General features: G+C 36.3%; 1 protein-coding gene across 4 annotated transcripts in view; it reads left to right on the top strand.

The window, feature by feature from the left end:
- The window catches only part of ST8SIA1 (ST8 alpha-N-acetyl-neuraminide alpha-2,8-sialyltransferase 1), a 155,748-nt gene that overhangs the window by 92,989 nt on the left and 50,051 nt on the right, over window positions 1-12,708 (top strand). For all 4 annotated transcript variants that reach the window (XM_004270924.3, XM_049694229.1, XM_033430251.2 and 1 more), the window contains exon 4: window positions 2,771-2,863. In XM_004270924.3, coding sequence (XP_004270972.1) covers window positions 2,771-2,863 — 93 coding nt within the window. The remainder of the gene's footprint in view (window positions 1-2,770; window positions 2,864-12,708) is intronic.

Below are 12,708 nucleotides of genomic sequence, written 5' to 3'. Positions count from 1 at the left end.
AGTTTGAAACACTTTTACACAATATGCCTAATTGGAAACAATTTGACTGTATTAAATGTGCCTTTTATGTAAATCTATGTAATTATCAATTTAGGAGTTGCGGAGCTAGAATTATAGTGTGCTTTTTTTCGAAGAGAAGAGCTACAGGGAAGTATCATAGAAATTTGGACTTGAAGAAAGTTTACCCAGAAGAACAGACATTTACACCAGCACACAATGTCATTATTTTCCAGAAATGAATGTATAAAATATTATCTTTATTGTTTTAAGCATTTCCCTCTATTGCAGGATTTGGCAGTTAGTGTCCGGAAGTGTTTCTCTGAGCTTTTGTTTTGTGATAGGAGGTGTGAAGTGGACCCAGACATATGAGCCATGGATCAATCTACGAGGAATGCACAGAAAAAGTATTTTTTCAGGAATACCAACTAGTTTCATTTAACGATGACAAAACAGGTTAACCTCACTTTCCGGCAATATTCAGAGTTTACAGGTTTAATATAATGTGGTTGATTCTCAAATGTTATGAAGGGCCATCAGGATCAAAGGGGAAGTGATAAATTAGGAGATTGGGATTAACATATACACACTGCAATATATAAAATAGATAACTAGGGCTTCCCTGGTGGCGCAGTGGTTGAGAGTCCGCCTGCCGATGCAGGGGACACGGGTTCGTGCCCCGGTCTGGGAAGATCCCACATGCCGTGGAGCGGCTAGACCCGTGAGCCATGGCCGCTGAGCCTGCGCGTCCGGAGCCTGTGCTCCGCAACGGGAGAGGCCACAACAGGGAGAGGCCCGTGTACCAAAAAAAAAAAAAAAAAAAAAAAGGTAGCTAACAAGGACCTACTGTATAGCACAGGGAACTCTACTCAATGTTCTGTAATAACCTATATGGGAAAAGAATCTGAAAAAGAATGGAGATGTATATATATATATGGATATTTATATATGTGTGTGTGTATGTGTGTATAACTGATTCACTTTGCTGTATACCTGAAACTAACACAACATTGTAAATCAACTAGACTCCAATAAAAACTAAAAAAAAAAAAAAAAATTACATTCATCAAAAAAAAGAGAGAGACAGATGCCCAAATTCTAGTCTGTGTTTTATCCTGGGAGTCCTTTCCATCTTTGCGAAGGTCGGTTAAATCACAAGAGCACAGTCAGCACCATGGCTGGATGAGCCTGGCGGTTAATAAGCTCGCTCCCCGACATGGTCTTCGGAAACCTCTTGGGATATGGTGCGACCACTAGACTAGAGATGCCTTAAGTAGGCTCTGTGACTTGGCTTCCCCCAGGCTCCCCACCATGCCTGTTGTGTTTGTTCCCAATGGGCACTCAACTGGCTGACATTAATCTGTGGGGAGCTGCCAGAAGAACCAGAATCTTGTTACCAAAGAACAGGTGGAAGGAAGATTCCAAATCAACTGAGACAAGTTTCTGCCTGGGATGCCCTGATGTGGTAGGAGTCAAATACAGGGTAAATACGAGACGACATCAAGGAACTTGTGCTGATCAGCTGAGTCGGTGCTCAGACAAGTCCATGTCCTGGGGGAAATTTGTAGGGAAATTTTAATAGTTGGGGAATGGCCGAGACCTTAATATTTGTAAGATGTCTACCGGCAAAAAAACGATGCTTTGGTTTGCTGAAGTAAGAAAAACTTAGAGGTGCCCTGCTGTGGAGTCAAGACATGGGTGGACAGGAGCACTTAGGACTCAGTAATAAAAGAAAATCTAATGGAAGCTATAGACTCATTTGGGATGGTCAGAAGTAATAGATATATATTTAGTTATATTTATATGATATTTCTGATATGTGACATATTTGAGCTTTTACTAGGTATGAGGCATCAAGGTAGGGACTTTTTATACATTTCTTACTTTAATCCTTGCAACCACCTTATTGGAGAGGAAAAGCCATTATCCTCATTTTGTGTAATGGGGAAACTGAGGCAGTTGACAACTTGGCTAATGTCTCACTGGCAGAAAGCCATGGGATTTGGATTTGCAGTTGCAATATTTTCCGTTGTAAGCATTCATAAGATGTTGCGGTAGAGGAGAGCATCCAGGGCTGTGTTGTGTGTGTGTGTGTGTGTGTGTGTGTGTGTGTGTGTGTGTGTGTGTGTGTACAAGGGAGGAGGAGCTATTTCTGTCACCTGTACTCTTCCCTTGCCTAGACTGGGATGGTGGAGAATCATTGCATTTCTTTAAATGACAGATTATTTTGTCTTCACCAGTAGGCAACCATACATTGGTCATGTACCCAGAAGTCGCACATGCATCGATTTAGGTGGCAGAGTTTGCCTTGAATGTACTATTATAATTTAGAATTTGGGAAAAGAATGAAAAACACAAGCAAATACAATTCTTCCTTTTCTCTTGAAGTTTGTTGGTATCCACAGAGAACACTGTAGGTCCTGTGTCTTCTAGGGGACTACACCCTCCTGAGCACTAATTTCATATATACCCTGACTTATCACCTCAAAAATATTTTGAATGGAATAAATTCATTTTAGTTATATCTCTTTCCTTTAGTAAATCCCTTACCTCTCTAGCTGACATTTTCTTTCTTCTAAAACAGAAACAGTTTTTATGACAGCATTTTGAAGATGCTAAGAGTTAGTCATCTAATGTCTATTAAAAGGGAGAGGTGATAAAAACAGTTATTTGTGAATTGAGCTAGACTTAGTAAAATTCCTATTTGCCATGATAACTGACCTGATTTAAAAGTATGTAAATCATTCTGAACTGCTTGTTCTTGTTTCTCTAGATGCAATCTTCCTCCTTTGTCAAGTGAATACACTAAGGATGTTGGATCCAAAAGTCATTTAGTGACCGCTAACCCCAGCATAATTCGGCAAAGGTAAGAGTTTATGACTTCTCTTTGTGAGGAATTAAAAGGAAGGCTTTCGAAATATTTAACATCGTAAAGGCAGTGAACATAATTCAGTTTGGGAAACAAAGAAGAAAACCATCTGGACAGGCAGGAAGGATGAAGGAGGGAATTGTAAATAAACTAGACAGGATTATGGGAATCCAAACACTATTTCATGCTTCCTCTGGGATTCCGTTTCTTGCCTTTAGAGATGGTAAAAATAACATGTGAATCCATCATTTTGCTCAAAGAAGTAATATTATATCGTGCTTACTCATTACTACTACTTTCCAATTTGTTGGCTTCAGTCCCAACTCATTGATTGGCACTGATTGGTGAACAGAAGTCATATCAACTTTATTAAAGAGTAAAAACAGAGAAGTGACCACTTTACTGCATATGCACGCATGAAAGTAGCAATATTGTGGGAATGTACAAGAATGTGTGATTATATGATGTTACAATATAGTACATCACATGATATTCAGTCAGATTTGGGAAAGCAGATGGAAAATTCTTACTCTAGTATCGATTCCAGAAATCTTGGCAGTTGCTGTGGGAGCTTCTGGGGGTCGTCGGTTTCTAGTTGATGAAGCCCAGCGGTAAGCTGTGAGCTGTTTATCCAAGGACTGTTCATCGTAGAGAATGACTCAATCTCTGTGAAAAGAAGAGTCGAACATTGCCCTTATGCTCTCCCATGTACACTAGCAGTTAACAGTGAAATACCCAGATATTCTAAGCTCAGGCATTTGCCACCTAAGGAAGTCTTATCCAAGTGAACAGCGCTTGTGTGTCACTTGATAAACAATGCTACACTACTTGTTTTGGTTCATAAGTAAGTATTCCCATAAAATAGATGTTGGGAAACACAACCAATTTTTAATTTGACAGATACTGTGAAATTACACTTCCAAAATGTACCATTTACTTCCTCTTCGGTCATGGATCAGACTGCCTGTTTTCCAATACTGAAAACACTATGTGCTGTTCCTCTTTTAAATTTTTGTCAGTTTGCTAAGTTAAAAATGATACATTATTTTTTACTTAATATGTATTTTTTTAATATAAGAAGGGCTGAGTGGGTATTGACTATTAGTATTTTTTCTTCTGTGAATTGCCTGTTTGCATTCTTTGCTCATTTCATACTTTTTTTCTTTTTACAAACTATTTTCCTGTTGATTTATAAGAACTGTATAGATATTAAGTCTTTGTTTGCTATATATGGAGCAAATATTTTCTTCTAGTCTGTTTAACTTCTGTCCTATCAGAACTCAACATTTTTATACAATGAAACTTGTTAGTCTTTTCCTTTTTTTAAAAAAAAAAAAACTATCTTTAGACAATCTTCCTTACCCACATCTCCTCCAATGAGAAAATATTATCCTGTATATTTTTAGTGCATTTATAGTTTCCTCTTTCATACTTAAGGAATTTAATCCATGTGACTATCTTTATTTTTATAAGACTGATCTTAATGTTTTTCCACAAAAATATATGTTCGTTATAAGAAATTAAGAGAGAAAAATACAAAGAAGATGGTAACAAAAAGAATCACCCCAAACCTCACCATTTGTGAATAACTATAACTAACACGAGGTACACTTTTTTCAGATATTCCATATATTCTTCAGAACTTTGAAGATATTGTTCCATTATCTTCTGGCACCCAGAGTTGCCAACCAAAACTCTAATGGAAATTTATTCATTTCTTTGTTTGAGGGAAATCTTTCTTTCCTTCCTCCACTAAAACTTATACATTTCTTTTTACCATTTGAATTCAGAAAGTTTACCAAGATATATCTCAGAGTGGGTCTCTTTTTTCATTAATGTTGCTTGGCACATTAATGAGAGGTCTTTTGAGTTGGAAGACGTGGAGGTGTAGTGGTTATGAGTCTGTCCTCTAAAGCAAGATGACTTGGTTTTCGCTTCCTGCTCGCCCACTCACAGCTGTGTGAGCTTGACTGAGTTACTTAACACTTCCTCCTTCAGTTTCCTCATCTGTAAAGCAGGGATAATAATACTTAGTTTAATTCATACTTGCAATGAATTAAACTACATATATATGTAGATGTATATATGTGTAAATATGTGTGTGTGTATATATGTATATTATAATTATATATATGCTTAGAACAGTGCCTGGTATATTGTAAGCACTATATAAACGTTAGCTATCATTAGTATTGCTTTTCATCTTTATGAACATTCTCTCTCTTATATGCCTTATTATTTCCTCTTCTTCATTATATTTGCTCTCTCTTTCTAGTCCTCCTATTAAGTGGATATTAGAACTTCTAGATATTTCTAACCCTTTCCTTGTACCATGTAGCTTTGTGTGTGTATATGTGTGTTGTGTCCCAAGAATAACCCCTTTCAGCTCAGTAAATCGTATTTTAGTTGTGTTCATTCTGCTATGTAGTCTACCATTTCCACTTCTTAATTGTATTTTTATTTTTTGTGAGCTAAATTATTTTTCTCATAGCAGCATATTTTTTATGGATATAATATCCTCTTAGGTTTCATCAAGACTGTATAAATGGACTTAAAAGTTTTGTATTTTTGTTCTTTCTATATTCAGATTATTCTTCCTATTTTTTGGACTTAATGCTACATGTATGATTTGACATTTTCCAAAATGTGTACTTTAGTTTTCTGTTCATTTTTGTATGGTAAGCCTTTTTGCTGTCAGTGAATATAGTTTTATAGGTATATTACTTTCATAATAAACAGTTCGTTTAAAAAATGTCACTGAAAACCAAAAATGTCAGTCAAATTTGTGAGTTAGTATTGAATAACTTAAATGAATGACCAAAAATCAGTGCTCTATATTTAATTTTTAGTGTGATTTGTTTGCTGACATAAACTAATGTAGCATAGCAAGGAGTTGGGAAGAATAAGAAAACAAAACAGTTCTCTTTTACAGTTTAGTTATTGACTCTCACTCAGTCTTGGGACTTTTGTGGGTTTTTGTGAGAGGGCTTGGGGGTCTGATCAGGAAGATGTCAGAAAATCAACAATGATGATGATGTCTCTTTAATTCAATTAAGTGGATTGGGGTTCTGGAAGTCATAAAAATGTGCAATTTTTAAAATTGGGAAGGGTTCATATCAGATTCAAGAGAATGAGCAAAAGGTCAAGAGAACACTTACAGAAATATTTTTCTTTGATTATTTAAATTTTTTTAGATAATTTCAGATTCACAAGAAGTTGCAAAACAAAAAAAAGTACAGGAAGGTCCTTTGTACTCTTCATCCAGTTTACCCCATTGGTAATGTCTTGCATAACCATAGTATAATACTTCTCCGTTCCTGGAGGGGAATGAGACATTCAGTACATTACACTGAAGGACAAAAGAGTCTATTTTTCTACCTGAATATGTGGAGTTGGTGGTAAGATTTTAAAAAGCTCGGGAAAACGAGTGTTTATGTAGAACAAGACAGAGCAAGAGGAAAGAGAAAGTGAGATTGTGATTTTGAGAAAAAATATAACTACAGAAGGAGAAAGGAAAGGATCAATAATTGTTTGAAGGGAAAAAAGTTCAATATAAAGAATTAATGCAAGGCAAGCAAGAGTCATTATGATTAATGCTGGGTCAACATTTAGTCAGTGTTTCTATGTGCTAGGTTCTATGTTCTTTATATGCATTACCTCATTTAATCTCAAAATAATCCTAATAAGGAAGTATTTTAATGTGTGTTTTTACAGAAAAACAAACGTGACATAAGTTTTGTCATCTGCTTATATTCAGAGCTGCTGGTCATCAGTCTGGGACTTCACCCAGACTTGTCTCAATCCAAAACCCATACTCTTAACCAGTGACCATCGCACACCCCATCTTTCCAGGTGATCCATATGTTGCACAAGGAGACAATTGAGTTTCCACAAGTGATAAGTCATTTTGGAAAAGGGAGTGAAGGTTTTTTCACTTAACAAAGTATATTCAATGTTGCAAGGTTTTTGAATACAAAATTAAAATGCATATAACAGTTCCATTTTGTGAAATATGGAAAAATATATCCCAGTAACATCAGACACTTTTATATACTTAACAGTTAGACAATGGGAATTCCCTGGTGGTCCAGTGGTTAGGACTCGGCGCTTTCACTGTTCTGGCCAGGGTTCAATCCCTGGTCAGGGAACTAAGATCCTGCAAGCCACATGGCTCGGCCAAAAAAGCAAACAAATTAGACAAAAAAGCAAACCCTCTATAGAAAAATTACGGAATTTTATTGAGGGACATTTTGGACAACCTAAATGTCAAATAATATTAATTCTAATGATTCTTGCTTGACCTTGTGCTAATTCTTCATATTGAACTTAATGTTAACGAACAGGTTTACTTTGCCTCTTAAACATTTAATTTTTGACCCTTTCCTTTCTCCTTCTGTAGTTATCAGATTCACGTATATATAGACCCTTAATATATGACAGAGGTAATATTGTAGATCAGAGAGAAAAGGACGAGTTTTCCAAAATGATGTGGAAACAGTGGTGTCTATGACACCATAGACAGAGGGTCTATGAAATTATACCTCTACCTCATACCTTATACCAAATATCATTTCCAGATGCTTAAGACCTAACTTTGAAAAGCAAAACAAGCAAGCTTGTAGAAAATAACATAGGTCTTGTGATTTCTTATATAAGAATCACATAGCACTAAATAGAAGGGAAAAGACTGATAAGTTTGATTTATTAAAATTGGGAACTTTTATTCATAAAAAGACGTGGTAGAAGTAGGGCAAATACAACCACATTTTAGAGGAAGACAACTAACAAAGGACTTGGATCCAGAATATACAAATAATTCTTTTACGTGTAATTTAGAAATAAATTAATTGAATATGAAAAACAGAAAACCGGTAGGAAAATGAGTCAAAGAGTTGAACCAGACTTCATAGAACTCTCCAAATAGCCAATAAATGAATGAATACATGCTCTACTGCATTAGTAATCAGAAAGAATGCAAATAAAAATCCTTAGGAGATATCATTACACATCCATCAGGTTGGCAGAACTTATTCCAACTGTTAGTGAGGATGTGGACCCGAAAGTACCATATATGCTATTTGGAGGGAATATGGTTCCAACCACTCTGGAATGTGTTTTGACGTTATGTAGTAGGGTTGAAGATACACATGCTCCATGCCCTATCAGTTCCACTCCTAGGTATATACCCTAGAGAAAAACAGTATTTATAAGAGAGAAATGTATAATAACGTTTATAGTAGCTAAAAATTAAAATAGTTGATTGTGAATTCATGGTGGAATGAATCAATGAATTCAGGTATGTTCACATAGTGGAATGCTTTACCGCCACCAACTATGACTACCCACAATAAAGTGGGTGAACTTCAAAAACCTGATATTGACAAAAAGAAGGGAGTCATAAAAAATACAGTAGGGGGCTTCCCTGGTGGCGCAGTGGTTGAGAGTCCGCCTGCCGATGCAGGGGACACAGGTTTGTGCCCTGGTCCGGGAAGATCCCACATGCCGCGGAGCGGCCGGGCCCGTGAGCCATGGCTGCTGAGCCTGCGCGTCCGGAGCCTGTGCTCTGCAACGGGAGATGCTGCCACAGTGAGAGGCCCACGTACAGCTAAAAAAAAAAAAAAAAAAAATACAGTAGGATGTTCATATAAAGATAAAAATAAAACTAATTAACAGGATGGTTTAGAGACACGTCCATAAAAATTCGGAGGACCAACAAGTGGTTCCTTCTCAGGGGAGGAGAGTGTTGGATTCAGGAAGTTTTTTATTCAGATCTTGTAGTCTCCTCCCAAAGCTTTGCACACCCAAGATGCTGGCAGTGTCTTGAACTTTCATGTGACTAAAAATCAAATTCGTTGGGCAAAGATGTGCAGTGGAAATGCCTAAGTACCACTGATTTTCATGGCTGTCCTCCAGATCCTTGATTCTTATCAAAATATTCCACTGAGAGTTATAAGCACTATGAGTTTTCACTACAAAATTCTCGTAGAAAAGATATCGGTATCAAGATAAAACAGGCGTGAGGAAGTTCAGTATATACGAGAGGCACCCATAATGATGATTCACACATTATATATGTATAATTAATGTGTATATATATATATTTATAATCTATACATTATTCTGCCTGTAGGAAAAATAAGGTTAGAGAAGGTAATATTCGTTGATGTAGTTAGTAGAAGTTCTCAGTAAGAAGGGGCTCTGCTATAGCCTTTGTTAGGATATCTTGTCTAGAGTACATTTTCAGTTTTTAAAAACAGCTTTATTGAGGTATAATTGATATACAAAAAAACTGCACATGTTTAATGTGTATAATTTGATGAGTCTGGGCATACACATACACCGATGATACTATCACCATCATCAAGGTAATAAACATAACCATCACCTCCAAAAGTTTCCTTGTGCCCCTGTTTTTTTGAGTGTGTGGTAATAAGAACACTTAAGATGAGTTCTTTTCTCTTAACAGATTGTTGTTCAATGGGTATATAGTGAACTATTTTTGACAGCACCTAGAACAAAAAGGATTAGTTAGGGTGCCCGGGACACAGATTAGAAAGGGCTTTGCAGTCTCATCCAACTTCTGATTGCATTTTTATGGGTTAGAGAAGTTATTCTAATGTGACAGCAGAGTCTGTTGGATCTTCACACCCACTGCTGTTGTCCTCTTCCTTCCTTTGCTGGGTTTTGTAGGTGGATGGCAACAAGGATCCCTTCACAGGGTTGCCCTTCATTAACCTGCACCAGCTCTAACCCATTGGTCCGCAAACATTTTTGTTCAAATACCCTTTAAAAGAATTTTTAAAATCCGTCATTATTTCCTTGATCTTTTAAAAGTTACCTAATTTTTTTTGGCATGAAGTTAAATTGTTGCCAAGCATGAACTTTCAGAGCTTTCTACATTGTGCATATTTAAATACATATTGTCAAAGTCTCAGAAGTGCAGATTTAGCTTTTTGGATGTTCCATGTCCTCATAGCAAAGCCAGTGCGCTTTGTCAAATTAGTTCATTAAGTTGAGTTGACTTTCTGTCAGAAAAAGGCAGACTACATTTTATTCAATTAAGTGCTAAAATGTAACCCCATATAATCATCTCACTTCTGAGTTCTAATTATTCAACATATAAGTAAGGTATAGGAGTTGCCAAGAGTTTGTCCCCTGGATAAAATAAGGCACAGCCTCCATCTATTTCTTATGAAGATCTTTTTGCTTTTTCTCAGGGGACACTTCTTCAGAAACGATGCACCTTACAATGTTTCTTTGTTTGGTTGCCTGGTGGCTTTTACACTCTGGGGCACTGCATCATTATAATATTTGGGGTAATAGGAGGTATGTCTTTTGTGAAGTGGAAAAGGGAAAATTATGAAAGTAGAGTTTGGAAAATAGTTGCTTAGGCTATCAGATTAGTCTTGAGTAAATGTTTTAGAAAAGTGCGTATGTGGAATTTGAGGATTTGGAAATTCATGGGGGAAGAGGGAGATTAAAATGGGAGCGTCACAAGAACAAAGTTACAGAGGTGCTCATTCAACAAATATATTTTGAAATCTACTCTGAGACAGAGAGTACAAAGTTGAAGAAAATACAACTCATACCCTGAAGTTGCTTCCAGTCAACAGACATTCTGTAGTCTTGGAATCCATAAAGGGGGTCCAGGGGACCCTGAATCCCTTCTGAAATTTATTTTTAAAATTTTATGTATGTGTATTATGTATTTTTTAAATCCGATTTTCCAAGGCTTTCATTACTCACAATAGGTTTAAAATTCACTGGCCCAAACTGAGTCATTCTATCAAGTAAAATTAGAGATTACAGTTCTCAAAGCTTGTTTCTTAATTTTTCAATAGAACTGAAAACTCAGTTAGCCATTTTGCCCATATCAGGTGTTCAGTACATATTTGGGCAAATGACGGTTAAAAAATAAAAACTGGAACTTAATTGATTGTCCTGTTGTTATATTACTTTTGAGCTTTGAGGCTCCAGCTTGGGCAGTGATTATTCTATGCAGCCACAAAAAAGAGCATCAGTGTTCTGAGTGTGTGCTTCCACGTGGGCATATTAGAGGCAGTAGTATCAGTGTGAACAGCTTGGGGTCAAGAATCTTTTATCTGTGCTTTGAGACCCCAGCATGTTTTTTTGGCATACAGGACATGCACAGTAAATGTTTAGGGAATGAATGAAGAAGTGAATATATATATTTTAAATATCCTTCAAACTGAATTTCTGGTTTAAATTGTCTTTAAAAAGGAAATTTAATGAATTTTTTGGTGTCAGTTAAAATGTTTCTATGGTCTTAAACTAAGGAGATAAATTTTTTAGTAACAGATATTTCAAAGCAGTATTAATGAAATGCTTAGCAGGGAAAACTTGGTTCCTCTTTTTTAAAAGAGTTGACATAAATTAAGGAAAAAAAAGGTATCAGAACAAATGGAGTACAAATCATGGTGGAGTTAACCTTTTAAAATTTGTAAGTGTGTAGCTTTTAGTTGACTGGAAGGACTTGATATAAGACGCAAATATTTATTTTGAAGTTTCTAATATCAGGTAGAAACTGGGTAATCTCTTTTCATACAAGTGAAAGAGACTGTCCAATGGTTATCACCTCTAATTTTACTGAAGGCACTTGGGAGTGTAGAGGTATTATCTGGGAGAACAATTGCTTATTTTATTGATGTACTTTTCCAAAAATAATTTGAGCTTTGAGGAGAATGACTTGGATCCAAAGAAGGTTTATAGCAACTTCTTTTTAACATTCTACATGACTCATACCTCAGACTGTGTTCCTAAACATCTCCATCTCTTCTGCCCGCTGACTTCTTTTTCCTTTTCTCTCCATACTTAGAGCAGTTTATCAGTGTTTGCACCAAGGTTTGGCAGTCACTGATAGCCATTCTGCCTAACATCTGCTGTGATAGAAGGGAATTAAAAGGCAGATGCTAAAACTGGAACTAGAGAGAGCAAGGAGAAGACAGAGAAGAGATGCCTCTAAAAGGGTGTAGATCTGTATGGAGTTTGTGTCTGGATGAAGTAGTTATCCAAGTTTTGGCTTTAAACAGACTTTGTGTTCAAATTCCAGTGCCACTGCTAGTAAGTGCTTCATACTTGCTAGCTATATAAAGTTAGTTACTTAACCTCCCCCTTATGAGTTGAGAATAGAATTATTTACCTTGAGGATTGTTGAGAGATGTAAATGAAATAATGTAGTTGTGGCCAGTAGAAGCTATTTTGATTAATACCCAGAATAGCTACTCAGGAGGATTCTCCTGTTGGAATACATCTTGTTCTTGGTTAAAGCATATTTTTAATGCATTATTGGGCTCATCGAATTTAGGGAATCTCCAAGAGTATCTGCATACTTCTCCCCCAAACAAACAAAAAACCCCAAAACACAAAACAGAAAATCATGAACCTAAAACCAGACCAAGCATTGTGAACTATAAAATTCTGATACTAAAGCTGAGAACAGGAGACCAAGCCCTGGATTCACCATGTTAATGTGTGCCCCATATTAAGCCTTGATAAGGGACAATGTAGTCCCAAGTCATATTAGCAGTCTATGGCTTCTAATACAAGCAAACACAAATTTCTTCTAGAGGAAAGCTCTCAGAATACCACCTTCAAACAGATATAAGCTCATAAGGAAACACTGAAATTCACAATATTGAAAGTCCTCAGAGATAAAAAGTAAACAAAAATTGTGGATAGACACGCCTGAGAATTTACTGAAATTGTCAGATGAAATATATTACTAAGTATGAAATTCTTATAGAAAAATAAATATGAATCAAAATTCAGCAAGAAAATATCAAAATTTCCTAGATAGCTTTAAAAAAGAACCAAGTAGGAAT

Source organism: Orcinus orca, chromosome 11, assembly GCF_937001465.1.
Source record: "Orcinus orca chromosome 11, mOrcOrc1.1, whole genome shotgun sequence".
Lineage (NCBI taxonomy): Eukaryota > Metazoa > Chordata > Mammalia > Artiodactyla > Delphinidae > Orcinus > Orcinus orca.
The sequence above is the reverse complement of the archived record's forward strand: the minus strand, read 5'-3'. Positions and strand labels throughout refer to the sequence as shown.